The sequence below is a fragment of the Salmo trutta genome, chromosome 12 (genome assembly GCF_901001165.1).
Source record: "Salmo trutta chromosome 12, fSalTru1.1, whole genome shotgun sequence".
Lineage (NCBI taxonomy): Eukaryota > Metazoa > Chordata > Actinopteri > Salmoniformes > Salmonidae > Salmo > Salmo trutta.
Window position 1 is genome coordinate 82585718 of NC_042968.1, and position 27758 is coordinate 82613475.

The window sequence follows — 27758 nt, forward strand, 5'->3', positions numbered from 1 at the left end:
TAAATGTGTCACGTCCTGACCAGTAAAGGGCTTATTTGTTATTGTAGTTAGGTCAGGACGTGGCAAGGGGTGTTTGTTTAGAGTGTTTAGGGGTTTGTTATATTATGTGTTTATGTAGAAGGGGTATTTGTTTAGAGTGTTTCGGGGTTTTTTGGGCTATGTGTTTATGTAGAGGGGGGTTGGTTTAGAGTGTACCGGGGGTTTAGGTTCTAGGTTAGTGTATTCTATGTTAGTTCTTGGTTGTTTACGTCTATGTTCAGTTTATTGATTTGACCTTCAATTGGAGGCAGCTGTTTCTCATTGCCTCTGACTGAAGGTCCTATGTATAGGGGTTGTTTTGTATGGGGTATTGTGGGTAGTTGTAGTTGCATAGCTTTGTGTTTAGCCTGCATCCTGTTCGTTCATACGTTTTCTTGTTTTGGTGTTAAATAAAAGTGAAATATGAGCACTCAACCCGCTGCGCCTTGGTCCAATACCTACGAAAGACGTGACAAAATGTTACAAATTTAAAAAAAATGTTTATCAGGGAGATGGAGTTGACAGTTCATGGTTGTGACCATGGTGATTCCAATATTATTTGCTTAAATCAATCAAAAGTAGAGAACTTTACAGACCATTAGTGGTCTTGTTGCATACCATGTAATGAGGACATTAATAAGGGGTCCTGATGGTATAGCTGACCCTGCTCGGTCCTGATTCATTTAGGATTTTAGATCAATCTGTTTGGATTCACAGTTTTGAAATAAATATTCTTTAAAGTCACAAAGGGCTAATGCATGAAACTATATCAGATACATTTTCAGTTAACATCCATTTTTGCCAGTTTTTCAAATTTGAAACACTTTTTTGGAGAGGTTGAAATTGGTGTCCTTTGCTCTGAGCAAGTGAATACTAGTGAAAGTGTTTCAAAAATTCCCAAAACAAATGTTTTCCGTTATAAAATAAATTACAGTGCCTGCCTGGACATGTCCTGCTACTCTACACATTTCTTTCATGGCTTATTTATAAAAAAACATGGATATATTTCACTTTTAGTGAAAGGCCAGTTGAGAACAAGTTCTCATTTACAACTGTGTCAGGGCTACTCTAAATAGCAGGAGGGTGAATTCAAGCGCAGGAGACCGAGGTTCGTGAAAACACACATTTAATAAATAAGTCCACCAATGCCAACACAGGGTAAACAACACTCCAAAAACAGAGAGTCGGGACGCAGTCCAGCAACCCTAATGCCCAAAATGACAACAGCAGAGCTAACACAAAACAGGTGCTAACCAAGACAGACATAACCAAATAACACAGAAACAGAGATCGGTGGCAGCTAGTAGGGCAGCTAGACCGCCGAGCGCTGCCCGACCGGGGAGAGGCGCCACCTTCTGTGGACGTTGTGACAAACTGCGACCTGGCCAAGATAAAGCAAAGCAGTGCAACAAAAACAACAACACAGAGTTACACATTGGATAAACAAACGTACAGTCAATAACATAATAGGAAATATACACTGCTCAAAAAAATAAAGGGAACACTAAAACAACACATCCGAGATCTGAATGAAAGAAATAATCTTATTAAATATTTTTTTCTTTACATAGTTGAATGTGCTGACTACAAAATCACACAAAAATAATCAATTGAAATCCAATTTATCAACCCATGGAGGTCTGGATTTGGAGTCACACTCAAAATTAAAGTGGAAAACCACACTACAGGCTGATCCAACTTTGATGTAATGTCCTTAAAACAAGTCAAAATGAGGCTCAGTATTGTGTGTGGCCTCCACATGCCTGTATGACCTCCCTACAATGCCTGGGCATGCCCCTGATGAGGTGGCGGATGGTCTCCTGAGGGATCTCCTCCCAGACCTGGACTAAAGCATCCGCCAACTCCTGGACAGTCTGTGGTGCAACGTGGCGTTGGTGGATGGAGCGAGACATGAAGTCCCAGATGTGCTCAATTGGATTCAGGTCTGGGGAACGGGTGGGCCAGTCCATAGCATCAATGCCTTCCTCTTGCAGGAACTGCTGACACACTCCAGCCACATGAGGTCTAGCATTGTCTTGCATTAGGAGGAACCCAGGGCCAACCGCACCAGCATATGGTCTCACAATGGCAGTTAGGCTACCTCTGGCGAGCACATGGAAGGCTGTGCGGCCCCCCAAAGAAATGCCACCCCACACCATGACTGACCCACCGCCAAACCGGTCATGCTGGAGGATGTTGCAGGCAGCAGAACGTTCTCCACGGCGTCTCCAGACTCTGTCACGTCTGTCACATGTGCTCAGTGTGAACCTGCTTTCATCTGTGAAGAGCACAGGGCGCCAGTGGCGAATTTGCCAATCTTGGTGTTCTCTGGCAAATGCCAAATGTCCTGCACGGTGTTGGGCTGTAAGCACAACCCCCACCTGTGGACGTCGGGCCCTCATACCACCCTCATGGAGTCTGTTTCTGAGCAGTCTGTTTGAGCAGACACATGCACATTTGTGGCCTGCTGGAGGTCATTTTGCAGGGCTCTGGCATTGCTCCTCCTGCTCCTCCTTGCACAAAGGCGGAGGTAGCGGTCCTGCTGCTGGGTTGTTGCCCTCCTACGGCCTCCTCCACGTCTCCTGATGTACTGGCCTGTCTCCTGGTAGCTCCTCCATGCTCTGGACACTACGCTGACAGACACAGCAAACCTTCTTGCCACAGCTCGCATTGATGTGCCATCCTGGATGAGCTGCACTACCTGAGCCACTTGTGTGGGTTGTAGACTCCGTCTCATGCTACCACTAGAGTGAAAGCACCACCAGCATTCAAAAGTGACCAAAACATCAGTCAGGAAGCATAGGAACTGAGAAGTGGTCTTTGGTCACCACCTGCAGACCCACTCCTTTATAGGGGGTGTCTTGCTAATTGCCTATAATTTCCACCTGTTGTCTATTCCATTTGCACAACAGCATGTGAAATTTATTGTCAATCAGTGTTGCTTCCTAAGTGGACAGTTTGATTTCACAGAAGTGTGATTGACTTAGAGTTACATTGTGTTGTTTAAGTGTTCCCTTTATTTTTTTGAGCAGTGTATATACAGTGTGTGCAAATGTAGTAAGATTAGGGAGGTAAGGCAATAAATAGGCCATAGTGGCGAAGTAATTACAATTTAGCATTAACAGTGGAGTGATAGATGTGCAGATGATGATGTGCAAGTAGAGATACCGGGGTGCAAAAGAGCAAAAATAAATAACAATTTGGGGATGAGGTATTTGGGTGAGCTATTTACAGATGGGCTGTGTACAGGTACAGTGATCGGTAAGCTGCTCAGATAGCTGATGCTTAAAGTTAATGAGGGAGATATAAGTCTCCAGCTTCAGTGATTTTTGCAATTTGTCCCAGTCATTGGCAGCAGAGAACTGGATGAAAAGGCGGCCAAAGGAGGAGTTTGCTTTGGGGATGACCAGTGAAATATACCTGCTGGAGCGTGTGTTACGGGTGGGTGTTGCTATGGTGACCAGTGAGCTGAGATAAGGCAGGGCTTTACCTTGCAAAGACTTATAGATGACCTGAGGCCAGTGGGTTTGGAGCCGAATATGAAGCAAGGGCCAGCCAACGAGAGCATACAGGTCGCAGTGGTGGGTAGTATATGGGGCTTTGGTGACAAAACGGATGGCGCATCATCCACCATCATCCTAGACCGACTCCAATTCGCATACCACCCCAACAGATCCACAGATTACGCAACCTCAATCGCACTCCACACTGCCCTTTCCCACCTGGACTAAAGGAACACCTATGTGAGAATGCTGTTCATTGACTACAGCTCAGTGTTCAACACCATAATGCCCACAAAGCTCATCACTAAGCTAAGGACCCTGGGACTAAACACCTCTCTCTGCAACTGAATCCTGGACTTCCTGACGGGCCGCCCCCAGGTGGTGAGGGTAGGCAAAAACACATCTGCCATGGTGATCGTCAACACAGTGGCCCCTCAGGGGTGCGTGCTTAGTCCCCTCCTGTACTCTCTGTTTACCCACAACTGCATGGCCAAGCATGACTCCAACACCAACAGTCAGTGTGACATTTAGGCATTCCATTCCAAAGATCTGAATCGGAGGCATAAACAAGGACTCTTATGCTCTGTAAGGGGAAATATTTATCTTTGCTCATTGAGCGTCTTGAGTCAGTGTCAACACTACTGAGAGAGACAATGCAATTCGTGGAAGGAAAGACCTGACCGTTTTAAGTGGAGGATGAGTGATCAAATGACTGTTTCTGTCTTGCATTGTATATAAAATCACTCACAAAACAACAAGTGATTGACCTGATAAGAAACTTCATCTGGAGTTGCAGCACCTGTATCTATGAGTTTACCTACATGACATTGTAGAATATTTCCCTGTATTTTAAAACATATGACATCTCTTCTACATATTTCCCCGGTATAGAGCCCTCTTAGTTTCAAGTATTATTTGACAGAATATACATTGTACTCTACTCCAGTAACAAAAGCTCTAACTGTCTACAGTACTGTTATGGCTGTGTTATTTAAGCATTAAGGGCCTAGGGTGTCACGTCCTGACGAGTAGAGGGAGTATTTGTTATTGTAGTTTGTTCAGGACGTGGCAGAGGGTATTTGTTTTATGTGGTTCGGGGGGTTATGTGTATGTAGAGGGGTGTTGTATTTATGTGTTCCGGGGTTTTGGTGTATGTTCTGGGTTTTTGTGTTCTAGGTTTCTAGTTTGTATATTTCTTTGTGGTCTGTGTGGCTCTCGATCAGGAACAGCTGATCGTTCTTCCTGATTGGGAGTAATATTTAAAGTGCTTGTTTTCACCTGTTTAGTTGTGGGTAGTTGTTTTCGCACTGCGTTTTGTTAGCCTGCAAAACTGTTCCTGTCGTGTTTCTGTATTTTCTTGTTTTTTGGTGTTCACGTCTTTAATAAATAATATGTTGAGCACGCAACCCGCTGCGCCTTGGTCTCATCACTACGACACCCGTGACATAGGGGGTGTGGTATACAGTATGGCCAATATACCACAGCAAAGGGCTGTTCTTAAACATGACACAACGCTGAGTGCCTGGATACAGCCCTTAGCCTTGGTATATTGGCCATACACCACAAACCACAGCGATGCCTTATTGCTATTATAAACTGGTTACCAATGTAATTTGAAGAGTAAAAAATAATGTTTTTTCATACCCGTGGTATGCGGTCTGATATACCTTGGCTTTCAGCCAATCAGCATTCAGTGCTCGAATCCCCGAGTTTATTATAACATGTAACTCTGTCTTACTCTGCAGTAACTACCACACCGTCTCCAGGCTCGGGCCATGCCAGAAGATGCAATGACTCAGAGAAGGCCTACTGCGTGAACGGTGGCGACTGTTACTTCATACATGGTATCAATCAGTTCTCCTGCAAGTGAGTCCTCTCTGTTATTTTGGGATTCTTCACAGTGCACCATTTGGTGGTATTTTTGCCTTTGTTTGGACTCTGATTGGACTGTTTTATTTGTTGTTAGGCTACGTTTTCTTTAATTAGCGTCAATCATTAAAATCAAATCAAACTTTATTGGTTGCGTACACAGTTCAGTAAATGTTGTAGTGAAATGTTACTAGCTAATAACAATTCAGTAAAATGTAGAACAAGTACACAAATAATTAAACCAATATTTATATTGTAGTGAGAGTTGAATTGCAATATATCTTTTGTTAATAATTCTGTTTTTTTCTCCACTCCTAAATTCCATATGTAATTCTTTACAGAAAGAGTAAAGTTGTATGATGCTTCAGTTGTCCACTGTTGTTCAGTCGCAGTCAATCACATTCATCCTTTCATTGCATTGATAGAATTAACATTCCAGTCAAGTGATTTCTAACCCTCTTCTCTCCAATGTGTCAGAGCCCTTTTCCCTATGCCCTTCTACTGATCCTCATCCCCCTCTATCACCCCACCACCCCCCTCTATCACCCTGTCTATCCCCCCTCTATCATCCCACCCCCCCATCACCCTGTCTATCCCTCCTCTATCATCCCACCCCATCACCCTGTCTATCCCTCCTGTATCACCCCACCACCCCCTCTATCACCCTGTATTTCCTCCCTCTATCACCCCACCACCCCTCTATCACCCTGTCTCCCCCCTCTATCATCCCACCCTCATCACCCTGTCTATCCCTCCTCTATCACCCCACCATCCCCCCTCTATCACCCCACCACCCCCCTCTATCACCCTGTCTATCCCCGCTCTATCACCCCACCACCACCTCTATCACCCTGTCTATCCCCCCTCTATCATCCCACCCCCATCACCCTGTCTATCCCTCCTCTATCACCCCACCACCCCCTCTATCACCCTGTCTATCCCCCATCTATCACTCTATCACCCCACCATCCCCCCTCTATCACCCCACCACCCCCCTCTATCACCCTGTCTATCCCCCCTCTATCACCCCACCACCACCTCTATCACCCTGTCTATCCCCCCTCTATCATCCCACCCCATCACCCTGTCTATCCCTCCTCTATCACCCCACCCCCCCCTCTATCACCCCACCATCCCCCCTCCATCACCCTGTCTATCCCCCTCTATCACCCCACCACCCCCTCTATCACCCTGTCTATCCCCCCTCTATCACCCTACCACCCCTCTATCACCCTGTCTCCCCCCTCTATCATCCCACCCCCCATCACCCTGTCTATCTCTCCTCTATCACCCCACCCCCCCTCTATCACCCTGTCTATCCCCCCTCTATCACCCCACCACCCCCTCTATCACCCTGTCTATCCTCCCTCTATCACTCTATCACCCCACCCCCCCCTCTATCACCCCACCATCCCCCCTCTATCACCCTGTCTATCCCCCCTCTATACCCCCATCCATCTACCTCCATCACCCTGTCTATCCCCCCTCTATCACCCCACCACCCCCTCTATCACCCTGTCTATCCCACCTCTATACCCCTATCCATCTACTTCTATCACCCTGTCTGTCACCCCATCCATCCCCCTCTATTAGCAACACAAACATTTCCACACACACACACACACACACACACACACACACACACACACACACACACACACACACACGATAACATAAGCACTATACATACACATGGATTTAGTACTGTAGATATGTGGTGATGGTGGTGGTGGTGGAGTAGGGGCCTGAGGGCACACTGTGTTGTGAAATCTGTGAATGTATTGTAATGTTTTAAAATTGTATGAACTGCCTTAATTTTGCTGTATCCCAGGAAGAGTAGCTGCTGCTTTGGCAGCATAAATACAAATACAAATTACAATCACCCCATCCATCTACCTCTATCACCCCTCTATCACCCCATCTATCCCCCCTCTATCACCCCAGCCATCTACCTCTATCTCCCCTCTATTACCCAGTCCATCTACCTCTATCTCCCCTCTATTACCCAGTCCATCTACCTCTATCACCCCTCTATCACCCCATCTATCCCCCCTCTATCACCCCAGCCATCTACCTCTATCTCCCCTCTATTACCCAGTCCATCTACCTCTATCTCCCCTCTATTACCCAGTCCATCTACCTCTATCACCCCTCTATCACCCCATCTATCCCCCCTCTATCACCCCATCCATCGTTTTTTATTTTTTATTTATTTCACCTTTATTTAACCAGGTAGACTAGTTGAGAACAAGTCCTCATTTGCAACTGCGACCTGGCCAAGATAAAGCAAAGCAGTTCGACACATGCAACAACACAGAGTTACACATGTCAATAATACAATAGAAAAAGTCTATATACAGTATGTGCAACTGAGGTGGGATAAGGGAGGTAAGGCAATAAATAGGCCATGGTAGCGAAGTAATTACAATATAGCAATTAAACACTGGAATGGTAGATGTGCAGAATATATATGTATATATATATATATGTATATATGAATGTGCAAGTAGAGATACTGGTGTGCAAAGGAGCAAGATCAATAAATAAATTCAGTATGGGGATGAGGTAGTTGGAGGTAGTTACAGATGGGCTATGTACAGGTGCAGTGATCTGTGAGCTGCTCTGACAGCTGATGCTTAAAGTTAGTGAGGGAGATATGAGTCTCCAGCTTCAGTGATTTTTGCAGTTCGTTCCAGTCATTGCCAGCAGAGAACTGAAAGGGAAGGCGGCCAAAGGAGGAATTGGCTTTGGGGGTGACCAGTCAGATATACCTGCTGGAGCGCCTGCTACGGGTGGGTGCTGCTATGGTGACCAGTGAGCTGAGATAAGGCAGGGCTTTACCTAGCAGAGACTTGTAGATGACCTGGAGCCAGTGGGTTTGGCGACGAGTATGAAGCGAGGGCCAGCCAACGAGAGCATACAGGTCACAGTGGTGGGTAGTATATGGGGCTTTGGAGACAAAACGGATGGCACTGTGATAGACTGCATCCAATTTGTTGAGTAGAGTGTCGGAGGCTATTTTGTAAATGACATCGCCGAAGTCGAGGATCGGTAGGATGGTCAGTTTTACGAGGGTATGTTTGGCAGCATGAGTGAAGGATGCTTAGGAATAGGAAGCTGATTCTAGATTTAATTTTGGATTGGAGATGCTTAATGTGAGTCTGGAAGGAGAGTTTAAAGTCTAACCAGACACCTAGGTATTTGTAGTCGTCCACATATTCTAAGTCAGAACCGTCCAGAGTAGTGATGCTGGACGGGCGGGCAGGTGCGAGCAACGACCGGTTGAAGAGCGTGCATCTACCTTTATCCCCCCTCTATCACCCCATCCATCCCCCTCTATCACCCCATCTATCACCCCATCCCTCCCCCTCTATCACCCCATATTCCCCCTCTATCACCCCATCCATCTACCTCTATCCCCGCTCTATCACCCCATCCATCCCCCTCTATCACCCCATCTATCCCCCCTATCACCCCATCCATCTACCTCTATTCCCCCTCTATCACCCCATCCATCCCCCTCTATCACCTCATCCATCCCCCTCTATCACCCCAAATATCCCCGCTCTATCACCCCATCCATCCCCCTCTATCACCCCATCCATCCCCCTCTATCACCCCATCCACCCCCCTCTATCACCCCATCTATCCCCCTCTATCACCCCACTATCACCCCACCCATCCTCCTCTATCACCCTATCTATCCCCCCACTATCACCCCGTCCACCCCCCTCTATCCCCCCTCTATCACCCCGTCTATCCCCCCTCTATCACCAATCATCTACCACTATCCCCCCTCTCTCACCCCATCCATCTACCTCTATCCCTCCTCTATCACCCCATCCATCTACCTCTATCACCCCTCTATCACCCCATCTCTCTACTCTCTATCACCCCATCTATCACCCCATCTATCCCCCTTCTATCACCCCATCTATCCTCCCTCTATCATCCCATCTATCCCCCTCTATCACCCTGTCTATCACCCTTCAATCACCGCATCCATCTACCTCTATCCCCCCTCTATCACCCCATCCCCCATCACCCATCCATCCCCCCTCTATCACCCAATCCAACTACCTCTATCCCCCCTCGATCACCCCATCTATCCCCCTCTATCACCCCATCCTTAGCAAACCCCCCCCCCCTCCCCCTTCCCCGATCTCTCACAGAAGCACCGGTAGAGCAGAGCAGAGTAGAGCAGAGCAGAGCAGAGCAGAGTAGAGTAGAGTAGAGTAGAGTAGAGTAGAGTAGAGTAGAGTAGAGCAGAGTAGAGCAGAGCAGAGCAGAGTAGAGCAGAGCAGTACAGGAAGGCACTGCCCGTGTGTACAGAAATACCTTTCATGTATGCTTCCATTGCTGATGAGGAGGATGGATGGTGATCTGCTCATGGTTCTCAGCCCACGTTTAGCGTGCAGGAGCCTCACACATGATGTCATGGTTCACTGGTTTAGTAGGGAACAAATATTTACGCCAGTCAGAGACCTCTAGCGAGGTAAATAGAATTATTGCTTACATCTCAAGACCTTTGAAAAGGGGGTCAGATTAATCAAGAGCGCTAAGGACATTTTGTTATTGGAAGATACATGTTTTTCTATTGATTGTGAATGTGGTAACGATGAGCTTTCCTGCTATCAGATTCTGAGTCATGTACTGAATGTTCACGAAAAACAATGTATATGACTGCTTGTGCTGAATTTAAAGCACTAAAATGGCACATCATACATAAAAAACTATTAAAACAAAACATTTTAATGAGAATAAGATATAACATTCCCGTGTGTTTCAGTGGTGCATTTCATAACTTCCATGTTGAAATGTGCCAATATAAGTTAATGTTTGGGTGTGCAGAAGCTGTACCATAATATCATTATGAAGCTGTACTATAACAGCATTATGAAGCTGTACTATAACAGCATTATGAAGCTGTACTATAATATCATTATGAAGCTGTACTATAACAGCATTATGAAGCTGTACTATAACAACATTATGAAGCTGTACTATAACATCACTATGAAGCTGTACTATAACATCATTATGAAGCTGTACTATAACAGCATTATGAAGCTGTACTATAACATCATTATGAAGCTGTACTATAATTGCATTATGAAGCTGTACTATAACAGCATTATGAAGCTGTACTATAACAGCATTATGAAGCTGTACTATAATATCATTATGAAGCTGTACTAAAACAACATTATGAAGCTGTACTATAACATCATTATGAAGCTGTACAATAACTGCATTATGAAGCTGTACTATAACAGCATTATGAAGCTGTACTATAACAGCATTATGAAGCTGTACTATAATATCATTATGAAGCTGTACTAAAACAACATTATGAAGCTGTACTCTAACAACATTATGAAGCTGTACTATAACATCATTATGAAGCTGTACTATAACATCATTATGAAGCTGTACTATAACAGCATTATGAAGCTGTACCATAACAGTATTATGAAGCTGTACTATAACTGCATTATGAAGCTGTACTATAACAGCCTTATGAAGCTGTACTATAACAGCATTATGAAGTTGTACTATAACAGCCTCATGAAGCTCTACTATAACATCACTATGAAGCTGTACCATAACAGTATTATGAAGCTGTACTATAACAACATTATGAAGCTGTACTATAACAACATTATGAAGCTGTACTATAACAACATTATGAAGCTGTACTATAACAGCCTCATGAAGCTGTACTATAACAGCATTATGAAGCTGTACTATAACAACATTATGAAGCTGTACTATAACAACATTATGAAGCTGTACTATAACAACATTATGAAGCTGTACTATAACATCATTATGAAGCTGTACTATAACATCATTATGAAGCTGTACTATAACAACATTATGAAGCTGTACTATAACAGCATTATGAAGCTGTACTATAATAGCATTATGAAGCTGTACTATAATATCATTATGAAGCTGCACTATAACAGCATTATGAAGCTGTACTATAACAACATTATGAAGCTGTACTATAACAGCATTATGAAGCTGTACTATAACATCATTATGAAGCTGTACTATAACAGCATTATGAAGCTGTACTATAACATCATTATGAAGCTGTACTATAATTGCATTATGAAGCTGTACTATAACAGCATTATGAAGCTGTACTATAACAGCATTATGAAGCTGTACTATAATATCATTATGAAGCTGTACTAAAACAACATTATGAAGCTGTACTATAACATCATTATGAAGCTGTACAATAACTGCATTATGAAGCTGTACTATAACAGCATTATGAAGCTGTACTATAACAGCATTATGAAGCTGTACTATAATATCATTATGAAGCTGTACTAAAACAACATTATGAAGCTGTACTCTAACAACATTATGAAGCTGTACTATAACATCATTATGAAGCTGTACTATAACATCATTATGAAGCTGTACTATAACAGCATTATGAAGCTGTACCATAACAGTATTATGAAGCTGTACTATAACTGCATTATGAAGCTGTACTATAACAGCCTTATGAAGCTGTACTATAACAGCATTATGAAGTTGTACTATAACAGCCTCATGAAGCTCTACTATAACATCACTATGAAGCTGTACCATAACAGTATTATGAAGCTGTACTATAACTGCATTATGAAGCTGTACTATAACATCACTATGAAGCTGTACTATAACAACATTATGAAGCTGTACTATAACAGCATTATGAAGCTGTACTATAACAGCATTATGAAGCTGTACTATAACAGCATTATGAAGCTGTACTATAACATCATTATGAAGCTGTACTATAACATCATTATGAAGCTGTACTATAACATCATTATGAAGCTGTACTATAACAACATTATGAAGCTGTACTATAACAGTATTATGAAGCTGTACTATAACATCATTATGAAGCTGTACTATAACAGCATTATGAAGCTGTACTATAACAACATTATGAAGCTGTACTATAACATCATTATGAAGCTGTACTATAACAGCCTTATGAAGCTGTACTATAACATCATTATGAAGCTGTACTATAACAACATTATGAAGCTGTACTATAACAACATTATGAAGCTGTACTATAACAGTATTATGAATCTGTAATATAACAGTATTATGAAGCTGTACTATAACAACATTATGAAGCTGTACTATAACATCATTATGAAGCTGTACTATAACAGCATTATGAAGCTGTACTATAACAGCATTATGAAGCTGTACTATAACAGCATTATGAAGCTGTACTATAACAGCATTATGAAGCTGTACCATAACAACATTATGAAGCTGTACTATAACAGCATTATGAAGCTGTACTATAACAGCCTCGTGAAGCTGTACTATAACATCATTATGAAGCTGTACTATAACAGCATTATGAAGCTGTACTATAACAGCCTTATGAAGCTGTACTATAACATCATTATGAAGCTGTACTATAACAACATTATGAAGCTGTACTATAACAACATTATGAAGCTGTACTATAACAGTATTATGAAGCTGTAATATAACAGCCTTATGAAGCTGTACTATAACATCACTATGAAGCTGTACTATAACAGCATTATGAAGCTGTACTATAACATCATTATGAAGCTGTACTATAACAGTATTATGAAGCTGTACTATAACAACATTATGAAGCTGTACTATAACAGCATTATGAAGCTGTACTTTAACAACATTATGAAGCTGTACCATAACATCATTACGAAGCTGTACTATAACAGTATTATGAAGCTGTACTATAACAACATTATGAAGCTGTACTATAACATCATTATGAAGCTGTACTATAACAGCATTATGAAGCTGTACTATAACAGCATTATGAAGCTGTACTATAACAGCATTATGAAGCTGTACTATAACAGCATTATGAAGCTGTACCATAACAACATTATGAAGCTGTACTATAACAGCATTATGAAGCTGTACTATAACAGCCTCGTGAAGCTGTACTATAACATCATTATGAAGCTGTACTATAACAGCATTATGAAGCTGTACTATAACAGCATTATGAAGCTGTACTATAACAGCCTCATGAAGCTGTACTATAACAGCATGATGAAGCTGTACTATAATATCATTATGAAGCTGTACTATAACAGCCTCATGAAGCTGTACTATAACAGCATTATGAAGCTGTACTATAACAGCATTATGAAGCTGTACTATAATATCATTATGAAGCTGTACTATAACAGCCTCATGAAGCTGTACTATAACAGCATTATGAAGCTGTACTATAACAACATTATGAAGCTGTACTATAACAACATTATGAAGCTGTACTATAACAACATTATGAAGCTGTACTATAACATCATTATGAAGCTGTACTATAACATCATTATGAAGCTGTACTATAACAACATTATGAAGCTGTACTATAACAACATTATGAAGCTGTACTATAACAACATTATGAAGCTGTACTGTAACAACATTATGAAGCTGTACTGTAACAACATTATGAAGCTGTACTATAACATCATTATGAAGCTGTACTATAACAGCATTACGAAGCTGTACTACAACATCATTATGAAGCTGTACTATAACATCACTATGAAGCTGTACTATAACAACATTATGAAGCTGTACTATAACAGCATTATGAAGCTGTACTATAACAACAATATGAAGCTGTACTATAACAGCATTATGAAGCTGTACTATAACAACATTATGAAGCTGTACTATAACAGCATTATGAAGCTGTACTATAACATCATTATGAAGCTGTACTATAACAGCATTATGAAGCTGTACTATAACAACATTATGAAGCTGTACTATAACAGCATTATGAAGCTGTACTATAACAACATTATGAAGCTGTACCATAACATCATTACGAAGCTGTACTATAACAGCATTATGAAGCTGTACTATAACAGCATTATGAAGCTGTACCATAACAACATTATGAAGCTGTACTATAACAGCATTATGAAGCTGTACTATAACAGCCTCATGAAGATCTACTATAACAGCCTTATGAAGCTGTACCATAACATCATTATGAAGCTGTACTATAACATTATTATGAAGCTGTACTATAACATAATTATGAAGCTGTACTATAACAGCATTATGAAGCTGTACTATAAAAGCATTATGAAGCTGTACTATAACAGCCTCATGAAGCTGTACTATAACAGCATTATGAAGCTGTACTATAACAACATTATGAAGCTGTACTATAACAGCATTATGAAGCTGTACCATAACAACATTATGAAGCTGTACTATAATTATTATGTAAATATCATGCGCTTCCATGTTGGTCTACGATGAAGAATGGTGTGTAGGTCCCCTGGCCAGCCGTTGTGTGTGTTCTGCTGGCCCCAGCAACACTGCTCAGCAAGCAGTGAGGACATGGCTGCAACAGCCATTCAATAAGCTGTGTACAAATTGGAGGGAGCAATAACTCAATTGCTGCAGCTAATTCACTCACGGTCGAGGCACGGGTCCAGAAAAGTTGGATAATGCAGTGGAGGCCTGCAGGGAATTGTTGCCCCAAAGCCATCTCATTCAATATAGGCCAGGCTTCAGCCAGTATTACTCATCGGCTGAACAAGTCCGGCCGACAGCTGGCCCTATTTGAATGCCCGGCTCCTTCACTTTGAAATATATAGTTCTTTAGAGGGGAAGGAAAAGTTAAACGAATGACCCTGAAGGTAATCCAGTAGCACTGTAGTTCATGGCATGACATGTTACACAGTATCAGCCACATTAGCAATGTCTGCTCGATAAAGATTCCTGCAAGTCGGGGACAAGAAAACAGACAGGAACAGTGAATGATATGAGTCTGGATCAAGTACAGTCTGTACTGTAGGTCGGAGGTACATGTAAGACTCATCAGACCAATATTCTTCACGAAGGAAAAAGAAGAACACCCATCAGATATCTCACTGCTAATTGCCTTTGGGGTCATTACTGTGTCTTTAGTCTAATGGGTTTGTTCTGCTGAAATGCTTGTGCGCTATGTGCTGTGTGCTTGGTTTATGTTGAAAGAAGATATTTAATCCTGTTTAAAAACCTCAAACCGATATAGATTTCTTTCAATATGTGCTCGATTCGTACACCATTTCCTTTACGAGGACAGATTTCAACATTTGTAGATTTTTCAGTGACAGTGCATTGGTCTTAGTCATTTCTCCAGCAGTCTTTCCCTATTATTGTGTGGTCCTCAGTTTAACATATCACTCAGTATGAGTCATTAGACATGATGGAATATCATAATACTTCTGGGAGACATTTTAGAAATCTCATAAATCACCAGGAATGACCTCTGGTGGATTAACGGTCCTGTTGGTGGAGAGAGAGTGTGGAATGTTGGCACCCCTCAATGAACCACACATCCTGATTCGTTGGGAGAGGGGAGAGGGGGCTAAGGAGACACAAGAAGAAGAAGAAGAAGAATAGAATGATTGGGAGAGGGGGCTGCAGCAGTGTTTTTGATTAAGTGGACAGGTGTCCCCATAAATATCTGTCTGGTGGTTGAGGATGGAGAGAAGCCCGTATACAGAGGTGTACCAAAATGACAGATGACCATGGCTGTATAGAGGACTAATTTATGAGGCTACTCCTGAATTACTATTGGTGTGGTATGTGGTGTGCTTTCTGGCGCCACATGACGGCCATAGCATCACCCGAGTGTGAGTTGAATTTTGGTAGTAGTGAAGAGTAGCTAGCTAGCTAGCTTGTAGTCCAGTGGCTAGTACGGAACTCTCACTTCATCTGACTGAGTCCTACTACAAAGCCACAGATAGTGTGACACCATGATGACAACGCGCTGCCTCCCTGCTTCCGGCTCTTCTCTTTGAACACCTCCTCCCTCCGCTGACCTCAATCAAGCCATGAACATTCTCAACCTTTAGTCTCTTGACTGTCGATCTACTCATGATGAATAATTATGTTGTTTTTAAATTGCTTGTTTTTTGTTTTTGTTGCTTTACAGCACTTTGAAATGTTCTTTATGTACAGCACTATAAAAGTTGAATCAATGATTATTATTGTTGTTATTATTATAAATATGGTTGTAGTGGTTCATGAGCAAATTCAACAGAGCTTTGCCAACATGAAAGAGGCGTGACACTGTAACTCTGGGCATCAACTGTCTTAACCATATTAAATGAACTCCTCTCCACCAGACATGTAGAAAGGGCAGGGAACAAAGACATGGGCACAGAGAGAGACATAAAAGTGCAATGAAGAGTCTCCCAGAACATCATGACCAAAATGATATGTGGTTGCTATAAGATGGAGTGCACAGGCAGGGGGCCTACTGCTTTTTATTACCAGGATAATAAAGGTTCAAAATATGTATCAGACTGAGTTCTCTTCTGTACAGGACCCAAGTCAAATGATGGAGGGCTATTTGTACCCCATGTGAAGAAGGAAGAGGCCAAGAGGTTAGAAAGAGAGGGGGATGGTGTGATTAGAGGGGGGTTGTTTCATCCCTGTGAGTTGGTTTCCCCATGCACCCCCCTACCTCCCTGTTTCCCCATGCACCCCCCTACCTCCCTGTTTCCCCATGCACCCCCCTACCTCCCTGTTTCCCCATGCACCCCCCTACCTCCCTGTTTCCCCATGCACCCCCCTACCTCCCTGTTGGGGCACTTGAGCACACATGTAGGCCCACCCCTCTGGCACTCTCGATCAGGGGAACATTATTCCATGACCTCTGCCTTTCTCACTGGTGTACCTGTCAGTTCTAATCTGTTTGCAGCACAGATGGGGAGGTGGGGACGGGCGGCCTAATATCTGCAAAATTGGGGATATTAGGAGAGAGGAAGAGGAAGAGACAGACTGGAAAAAAGGGAATGTTTTTGTATTTTGAATAGTGTTCCCTCCTATTAAGTCTGCCAGCCATGTCTACAGACAGTTACGGACTACAAAGGGAAAACCAGCCACGTCGTGGACACTGACGTCTTGCTTCCGGACAAGCTAAACACCTTCACCGCCCGCTTTGAGGATTACACAGTGCCACTGATGTGGCCCGCTTCCAAGGACTGTGTGCTCTCCTTCTCCGTGGCCGACGTGAGTAAGACATTTAAGCGTGTTAACCCTCACAAAATTGCCGGCCCAGACGGCATCCTTAGCCGTGTCCTCAGAGCATGCGCAGACCAGCTGGCTGGAGTGTTTACGGATATATTCAATCTCTCCCTATCCCAGTCTGTTGTCCCCACATGCTTCAAGATGTCCACCGTTGTTCCTGCCCCGTAGCACTCACTTCTGTCATCAAGTACTTTGAGAGACTAGTCAAGGATCATAACACCTCTATCTTACCTGATACCGTAGAGTAGACCTGCAAACTGCCCTATTCCATCTGGACAAGAGGAATACCTATGTAAGAATGCTGTTCATTGACTATAGCTCAGCATTCAACACCATAGTACCCTCCAAGCTCATCATTAAGCTTGAGGCCCTGGGTCTGAACCCCGCCCTGGACTTCCTGACGGGCCGCCCCCAGGTGGTGAAGGTAGGAAACAACACCTCCACTTCGCTGATCCTCAACACTGGGGCCCCACAAGGATGCGTGCTCAGCCCCCTCCTGTACTCCCTGTTCACCCATGACTGCGTGGCCAAGCACACCTCCAACTCAATAATCAAGTTTGCAGACGACACAACAGTAGTAGGCCTGATTACCAACAATGATGAGACAGCCTACAGGGAGGATGGGAGTGCCCTGGGACAGTGGTGCCAGGAAAATAACCTCTTACCCAACGTCAACAAAACTAAGGAGCTGATCGTGGACTTCAGGAAACAGCAGAGGGAACACCCCCCTATCCACTTTGACGGGACCGCAGGGGAAAACGTGGAAGATTCAAGTTCCTCGGCGTACACATCACTGACAAATTGAAATGGTCCACCCACACAACCTCAGGAGGCTGAAGAAATTTGGCTTGGCACCTAAAACCCTCACTAAATTTTACAGACACACAATTGAGAGCATCCTGTCGGGCTGTATCACCACCTGGTACGGCACAACAGCAGGGCTCTCCAGAGGATGGTGCGGTCTGCAAAACACATCACCGGGGGCAAGCTACCTGCCCTCCAGGACACCTACATCACCCGATGTCACAGGAAGGGCAAAAAGATCATCAAGATCACCACTGCCTGTTTACCCCGCTATCATTCAGAAGGCGAGGTCAGTACAGGTGCATCAAAGCTGGGACTGAGAGACTGAAAAACAGCTTCTATCTCAAGGCCATCAGACTGTTAAATTGCCATCACTAGTACATTAGAGGCTGCTGACCTATATATACTGCTCAAAAGAATAAAGGGAACACTAAAATAACACATCCTAGATCTGAATGAATGAAATAATCTTATTAAATACTTTTTTCTTTAGATAGTTGAATGTGCTGACAACAAAATCACACAAAAATAATCAATGGAAATCCAATTTATCAACCCATGGAGGTCTGGATTTGGAGTCACACTCAAAATGAAAGTGGAAAACCACACTACAGACTGATCCAACTTTGATGTAATGTCCTTAAAACAAGTCAAAAGGAGGCTCAGTAGTGTGTGTGGCCTCCACGTGCCTGTATGACATCCCTACAACGCCTGTGCATGCTCCTGATGAGGTGGCGGATGGTCTCCTGAGGGATCTCCTCGCAGACCTGGACAAAAACATCCGCCAACTCCTGGACAGTCTGTGGTGCAACGTGGCGTTGGTGGATGGAGCGAGACATGATGTCCCAGATGTGCTCAATTGGATTCAGGTCTGGGGAACGGGCGGGCCAGTCCATAGCATCAATGCCTTCCTCTTGCAGGAACTGCTGACACACTCCAGCCAGATGAGGTCTAGCATTGTCTTGCATTAGGAGGAACCCATGGCCAACCGCACCAGCATATGGTCTCACAAGGGGTCTGAGGATCTCATCTCGGTACCTAATGGCAGTCAGGCTACCTCTGGCGAGCACATGGAGGGCTGTGCGGCCCCCCAAAGAAATGCCACCCCACACCATGACTGACCCACCGCCAAACCGGTCATGCTGGAGGATGTTGCAGGCAGCAGAACGTTCTCCACGGCGTCTCCAGACTCTGTCACGTCTGTCACATGTGCTCAGTGTGAACCTGCTTCATCTGTGAAGAGCACAGGGCGCCAGTGGCGAATTTGCCAATCTTGGTGTTCTCTGGCAAATGCCAAACATCCTGCACAGTGTTGGGCTGTAAGCACAACCCCCACCTGTGGACGTCGGGCCCTCATACCACCCTCATGGAGTCTGTTTCTGACCGTTTGAGCAGACACATGCACATTTGTGGCCTGCTGGAGGTCATTTTGCAGGGCTCTGGCAGTGCTCCTCCTGCTCCTCCTTGCACAAAGGCGGAGGTAGCGGTCCTGCTGCTGGGTTGTTGCCCTCCTACGGCCTCCTCCACTTCTCCTGATGTACTGGCCTGTCTCCTGGTAGCGCCTCCATGCTCTGGACACTACGCTGACAGACACAGCAAACCTTCTTGCCACAGCTCGCATTGATGTGCCATCCTGGATGAGCTGCACTACCTGAGCCACTTGTGTGGGTTGTAGACTCCGTCTCAAGCTACTACTAAAGTGAAAGCACCACCAGCATTCAAAAGTGACCAAAACATCAGCCAGGAAGCATAGGAACTGAGAAGTGGTCTGTGGTCCCCACCTGCAGAACCACTCCTTTATTGGGGGTGTCTTGCTAATTGCCTATAATTTCCACCTGTTGTCTATTCCATTTGCACAACAGCATGTGAAATGTATTGTCAATCAGTGTTGCTTCCTAAGTGGACAGTTTGATTTCACAGAAGTGTGATTGACTTGGAGTTACATTGTGTTGTTTAAGTGTTCCCTTTATTTTTTTGAGCAGTGTACATAGACTTGAAATCAATGGCCACTTTAATAATGGAACACTAGTCACTTTAATAATGTTTACATATTTTGCATTGCCCATCTCATATGTATATACTGTATTCTATCCTATTCTGCTGTAGCTTAATCAATGCCGCGCTGACATTACTCGTCCAAATATTTATATATTCTTAATTCCATTTCTTTACTTTAGATTGTGTGTATTGTAAGATATTACTTGTTAGATATTACTGCGCTGTTGGAGCTAGAGAAACAAGCATTTCACTACACCCGGAATAACATCTGCTAACCATGTGTGTGACCAATAACATCTGCTAAACACGTGTATGTGACCAATAACATCTGCTAAACACGTGTGTGACCAATACAATTTGATATGATCTAATTTGATTTTTACTTTGACTGTTTTATAAAGTGCCATCCAATGCAAAGGCAGAGTTTGTTAAAGTGATGCTTCACTCCAGAATCCAGATGTTTTGAGCCCTTCAAAAGTTGTCTAATGTTGCCATGAGTCCATATCCTATATTGTCTATTGTTTGATCCAGCTATATGCCTCAGTCCCATTGTTTCCAGTTCTATGCTTCCAAGTTACCTGATTATCTACCAACAGGCGCCGTTGGATGCAACTACAGTTTGTTTGCTAAGACCTGGTGGTGTGGAAATGTTTCCTTCATGAGCATACATGTTCCTACCAGTGTTCATTTGTTTGAACACATGACACTATTGATTGTTAGATGATACAGATAGACTAGGATGGTAGAGATCATTGAGTCCTGATGGTCCTCATGGTCAACTGTCTTCTATTCATCAAGTAACCCAATTATTTACAGAGTAAGCCAAAACCTAGTGATGCTTTTTAGTAATGTTTCTGGACCACCATATTGCATATTGTAATGTAACCTCTCTTTCAGGCCTTCACCAGTAACGTGTGTACAGACTTCACTGCTGCGTTTTTCACATCATGTTGTCCCCCTCTCCTCCTCCCCAGATGTCCAGATGAATTCTTCGGCCAGCGGTGTTTGCAGACTGAGCCGCTGCGGTTGCGCATGCCCAATCCTTACAAAAGTATGTTCACATGACACCAACAGCTGAGAACAGAGTCACGTTGTCACTGGGTTTCCTCTGTGGTCCTCTTCCTCCTCCTCCTCCTTCCTCTCAGGTCAACCAAAGCCATGGGTGGTGTGCGGCACAATAGTATCACCGGTGGGATCGCTTTGCTTCTACTGTCTCTGGTGTTGCTGTGGTTCTAATTCAGTTTTCTCTGTCGTTCTCCTTTCACCTCCTCCCTGTCTCTTGTTCATATCCTCTCCTCTCGATACCCTCCATCGCTGCTCTCTCTCACTCCCTCCTCCCTCCCTCACTTCTCCCTTCCTCCTCCCTTCCTCTTCCCTTCTTCCTCCCTTCCTCCTCCCTCCCACCTCCCTCTCTTTTTGTGGTTTTATTTCTTTCCATCAGGTGTCCGAATGACTTTACTGGTGATCGCTGTCAAAACTACGTCATGGCCAGTTTCTACCGTATGTCCATTTCCTCTTCTGTCTCTCTATCTGCCTCTCTGCCTGCCTCTCTGCCTGCCTGCCTGCCTGCCTCTCTGTCTGTCTGTCTGTCTGTCTGTCTGTCTGTCTGTCTGTCTGTCTGTCTGTCTGTCTGTCTGTCTGTCTGTCTGTCTGTCTGTCTGTCTGTCTGTCTGTCTGTCTGTCTGTCTGTCTGTCTGTCTGTCTGTCTGTCTGTCTGCCTGCCTGCCTGCCTGCCTGCCTGCCTGCCTGCCTGCCTGCCTGCCTGCCTGCCTGCCTGCCTGTGTCTGTCCTGCATGTGGTACAGGATGTTGACATGTGGCATGACTCTGTGTTGTTTGGTCCTAATAGTTGTTGCTCTATCATCTGTGTGTGTTGACTCATCCCCGTGGCGATGCTCCGTTCAGACCAACATCATTCATTTGTTGATGTTCTAATTTTAAAACAAATGACTGCATTACATAGATTTAGCGTAGAGATGCATTCACTGGATCTCCTTCAACACGTTCAGTCGGCATGTGACTTGGTACTGAATGTCCTTGACATTGATATGTACAGTAATTGCATGTGCTCTGCTAGAATGGAATACTTGGATTGCTGTGTGTGTCTCCAGTTAGGGAGAAAACCAAAGTAATTTGTGATAACATTAGTGCTGATCCATGGACAGAAATACCCTGATTATATTGAATTAGTTATCAAACAGGAATGTCAGGTGACATAGCTGTTAGGAATAAGACCGATGACGCCTGATTCAGCTTAATGACATTGACAGTTGCAATACAAATGACATTACAGTCCTAATTGACTGATTACATTAACTGGTCGTTATTCTAATTTCTCTGTATCTTTTGTCAATTTGTTATTGATAAGATAAACTACCCAGGGTACTTTTTGACTATCCATATTGCCCATGGATCATCACTAAATCCCATAGGAATGCAATAGGCAAAATAAGCATGTAGGTATTGCATCACTTCATATGGAACATGCTTGTCTGAATGAAATGCATAGGCAGTCTACAATGACAACACCTGCCTTTACTGGTCACATCATGGATCAGGACATGTATGGACAATGCCATTCTTAGTTGTATTCCCTGAACACACATGTGCACACGCACATACACACACACACACACACAGAGCTTACCCTGGTATTCTCCTCTCTGTTTTTGCAATAACAAGTCCCAAGCTTTAGCAGCAGCAGAATGCCATTCTCACAGTAAAACAACAAACTCTGCCTGCTCTCACAGAGGTCCTCCTCAGCCCTGAGTTCCTGCCCTATAATTACAGTGCAGTATTAAACAGCACTAGTGGCCCGGGGCGACAGAGCTTAACCCAACACCAGCGCTCCACATTGGCAACCCCAGCAAGCATGTCCATCAACCTCACAATTACACCCAGATTAGAGATGCATATGGAGAACTTGAGCTCGACAGCTCATCCCTCGAAGCTATTGGCTCTGATGTACAGTTATCTGCCCAAATAAAGGAAATACCAACATGTAAAGTGTCTTAATAGAGTGTTGGGCCACCACGAGCCAGAACAGCTTCAATGGACCTTGGCATAGACTCTACAAGAGTCTGGAACTTTATTGGAGGAATGCAACATAATTCTTATGCAAGAAATTCCATCATTTTGTTGATGGTGGTTTAAAACGATGTCTCAGGCACCACTTCAGAATCTCCTATAAGTGTTCAATTGGGATGAGATCTGGTGACTGAGACAAACCTGCACACCCTTTAAACCCTCTATGCTCTTTGAGACCCCTCTTTCAAAGTCACTGAGATCTCTTCTAGCCATGGTAGCCAAAATAATGAGCAACTGGGCATTTTTCAAGTTACAAGTTTTATTGTCAAGTGCACAAATACAGTGAAATGCCTTTCTCACAAGCTCTAAACCAACAATGCAGTAATCATCAATGTAGTCATTTTTATACAGGACCTTAAGCATGATGGGATGTTAATTGCTTAATTAACTCAGGAACCCTCATTTACACAAGAGTTTCCTTTATTTTGGCATTTACCTGTATGTCCGCATACTGTGTGGGATCATGTATTTGTGCCCCACTCAGGGTTGCTATGTTTCCCTGTGTTTACACATCAACATGACCCCTTCGTTAACTAGTATTTATCCATGAGGGGATTTTTTAAGGGCAGTTTAAATCTCCAGAAGGGATCGACTCCTCTTAGAATTTCACAAAGGGTTAAAGTGGTTGTCTAGTAGGATTAAGGTAGGGTTATAGCGGTTGTCTAGTAGGATTAAGGTAGGGTTATAGCGGTTGCCTAGTAGGATTAAGGTAGGGTTATAGTGGTTGTCTAGTAGGATTAAGGTAGGGTTATAGCGGTTGTCTAGTAGGATTAAGGTAGGGTTATAGCGGTTGTCTAGTAGGATTAAGGTAGGGTTATAGCGGTTGTCTAGTAGGATTAAGGTAGGGTTATAGTGGTTGTCTAGTAGGATTAAGGTAGGGTTATAGTGGTTGTCTAGTAGGATTAAGGTAGGGTTATAGCGGTTGTCTAGTAGGAGTAAGGTAGGGTTATAGTGGTTGTCTAGTAGGATTAAGGTAGGGTTATAGCGGTTGTCTAGTAGGATTAAGGTAGGGTTATAGCGGTTGTCTAGTAGGATTAAGGTAGGGTTAAAGTGGTTGTCTAGTAGGATTAAGGTAGGGTTAAAGTGGTTGTCTAGTAGGATTAAGGTAGGGTTATAGCGGTTGTCTAGTAGGATTAAGGTAGGGTTATAGCGGTTGTCTAGTAGGATTAAGGTAGGGTTAAAGTGGTTGTCTAGTAGGATTAAGGTAGGGTTATAGCGGTTGTCTAGTAGGATTAAGGTAGGGTTATAGTGGTTGTCTAGTAGGATTAAGGTAGGGTTATAGCGGTTGTCTAGTAGGATTAAGGTAGGGTTATAGCGGTTGTCTAGTAGGATTAAGGTAGGGTTATAGTGGTTGTCTAGTAGGATTAAGGTAGGTTTATAGCGGTTGTCTAGTAGGATTAAGGTAGGGTTATAGCGGTTGTCTAGTAGGATTAAGGTAGGGTTATAGTGGTTGTCTAGTAGGATTAAGGTAGGGTTATAGTGGTTGTCTAGTAGGATTAAGGTAGGGTTATAGCGGTTGTCTAGTAGGATTAAGGTAGGGTTAAAGTGGTTGTCTAGTAGGATTAAGGTAGGGTTAAAGTGGTTGTCTAGTAGGATTAAGGTAGGGTTATAGCGGTTGTCTAGTAGGATTAAGGTAGGGTTATAGCGGTTGTCTAGTAGGATTAAGGTAGGGTTATAGCGGTTGTCTAGTAGGATTAAGGTAGGGTTAAAGTGGTTGTCTAGTAGGGTTATAGGGCTTCTCTAGTATGATTATATTGGTTCTCTAGTAGGATTATAGTGGTCCTCTAGTAGGGTTATAGTGGTTCTCTAGTGGGTTACAATGTTTCTCTAGTGGATTTATAATGGTTCTCTAGTGGGTTATAATGGTTCATTAGTTGGGTTATAATGGTTCTCTAGTAGGGTTACAGTGGTTGTCTAGTAGGGTTATAATGAATGTCTAGTAGGGTTATAATGGTTCTCTAGTGGGTTACAATGGTTCTCTAGTAGAGTTATAATGGTTCTCTAGTGGGTTATAATGGTTCTCTAGTAGGGTTATAATGGTTCTCTAGTAGGGTTATAGTGGTTCTCTAGTGGGTTATAATGGTTCTTGAGTAGGGTTATAATGGTTCTTGAGTAGGGTTATAATGGTTCTCTCGTGGGGTTATAATGGTTCTCTAGTAGGGTAATAATAGTTCTCTAGTAGGGTTATAATGGTTCTCTAGTAGGGTTATAGTGGTTGTCTAGTAGGGTTATAATGGTTATCTAGTAGAGTTATAAAGGTTCACTAGTAGGGTCATAGAAAGGTTATAATGGTTCTCCAGTAGCGTTGTATGGGTTCACTAGTAGGGTTATAGTAGTGTTATAATGGTTCTCTAGAAGGGTTATAATTGTTCTCTAGTTTGGTTATAGTGGTTCTCTGCTAGGATTATAGTAGGGTTATAATGGGTCTCTAGTAGGGTCATAATGGTTCTCCAGTAGGGTTATAGTGGTTCTCTAGTGGAATATAATGGTTCTCTAGTAGAGTTATTATGGTTCTCTAGTAGGGTTATAGTGGTTGTCTAGTAGGGTTATAATGGTTCTCTAGTGGGTTATAATGGTTCTCTAGTAGGGTTATAATGGTTCTCTAGTGGGTTATAGTAGTTGTCTAGTAAGGTTATAATGAATGTCTAGGAGGGTTATAATGGTTCTCTAGTGGGTTACAATGGTTCTCTAGTAGGGTTGTAGTGGTTCTCTAGTAAGGTTATAGAAGGGTTGTAGTGGTTCTCTAGTAGGGTTATAATGGTTTTCTAGTAGGGTTATAGTGGTTCTTTAGTAGGTTTATAATGATTCTCTTGTAGGGTTATACTAGGGTTATAATCGTTCTCTTGTAGGGTTATTGTAGGGTTATTATGGTTCTGTTGGAGGGTCATAATGGGTCTCTAGTAGGGTTAAAGTGGTTCTCTAGTAGAGTTATAGTAGGGTTGTAGTGTTTCTCTCGTGGGTTAAAATGGTTCTCTAGTAGTGTTATAGTAGTTGTCTAGTAGGGTTATAATGGTTCTCTAGTAGGGTTATAATGGTTCTCCTGTAGTGTTATAGTGGTTCTCTAGTGGGTTACAATGGTTCTCTAGTAGAGTTATAATGGTTCTCTAGTGGGTTGTAATGGTTCATTAGTTGGTTTATAATGGTTCTCTAGTAGGGTTATAGTGGTTCTCTAGTGGGTTATAATGGTTCTTGAGTAGGGTTATAATGGTTCTCTCGTAGGGTTATAATGGTTCTTGAGTAGGGTTATAATGGTTCTCTAGTAGGGTAATAATAGTTCTCTAGTAGGGTTATAAAGGTTCACTAGTAGGGTCATAGAAGTGTTATAATGGTTCTCCAGTAGCGTTGTATGGGTTCACTAGTAGGGTTATAGTAGTGTTATAATGGTTCTCTAGAAGGGTTATAATTTTTCTCTAGTTTGGTTATAGTGGTTCTCTGCTAGGATTATAGTAGGGTTATAATGGGTCTCTAGTAGGGTCATAATGGTTCTCCAGTAGGGTTATAGTGGTTCTCTAGTGGAATATAATGGTTCTCTAGTAGAGTTATAATGGTTCTCTAGTAGGGTTATAATGGTTCTCTAGTAGGGTTATAATGGTTCTCTAGTAGAGTTTTAATGGTTCTCTAGTAGGGTTATAATGGTTCTCTAATAGGGTTATAGTGGTTGTCTAGTAGGGTTATAATGAATGACTAGTAGGGTTATAATGGTTCTCTAGTGGGTTACAATGGTTCTCTAGTAGAGTTATAATGGTTCTCTAGTAGAGTTATAATGGTTCTCTAGTAGGGTTATAGTGGTTCTCTAGTGGGTTATAATGAATGTCTAGGAGGGTTATAATGGTTCTCTAGTGGGTTATAATGGTTCTCTTGTAGGGTTGTAGTGGTTCTCTAGTAAGGTTATAGAAGGGTTGTAGTGGTTCTCTAGTAGGGTTATAATGATTTTCTAGTAGGGTTATAGTGGTTCTTGAGTAGGTTTATAATCATTCTCTTGTAGGGTTATACTAGGGTTATAATGGTTCTCTTGTAGGGTTATTGTAGGGTTATAATGGTTCTGTTGGAGGGTCATAATGGGTCTCTAGTAGGGTTAAAATGGTTCTCTAGTAGGGTTATAGTAGGGTCGTAGTGTTTCTCTAGTGGGTTTTAATGGTTCTCTTGTAGTGTTATAGTAGTTGTCTAGTAGGGTTATAATGAATCTCTAGTAGGGTTATCATGGTTCTCAAGTGGGTTATAATGGTTCTCTAGTAGGGTTATAGCGGATCTTTCGTAGGGTTATAGTGGTTCTCTAGTGGGTTATAATGGTTCTCTAGTAGGGTTAACATTGTTTTCTAGTATAGTTATATTGGTTCTCTAGTAGGGTTATAGAAGGGTTGCAGTGGTTCTCTCATAGGGTTTTAATGGT

The 27758-nt window shown here is 42.9% G+C and overlaps 1 protein-coding gene across 1 annotated transcript in view; it reads left to right on the top strand.

The window, feature by feature from the left end:
* nrg2a (neuregulin 2a) overlaps nucleotides 1-27758 on the top strand; it is a 145483-nt gene that overhangs the window by 99992 nt on the left and 17733 nt on the right. Inside the window, exons 4-5 of the mRNA XM_029770014.1 lie at nucleotides 5267-5387; nucleotides 21724-21782. Of these exons, the coding sequence (XP_029625874.1) occupies nucleotides 5267-5387; nucleotides 21724-21782 (180 nt within the window). The remainder of the gene's footprint in view (nucleotides 1-5266; nucleotides 5388-21723; nucleotides 21783-27758) is intronic.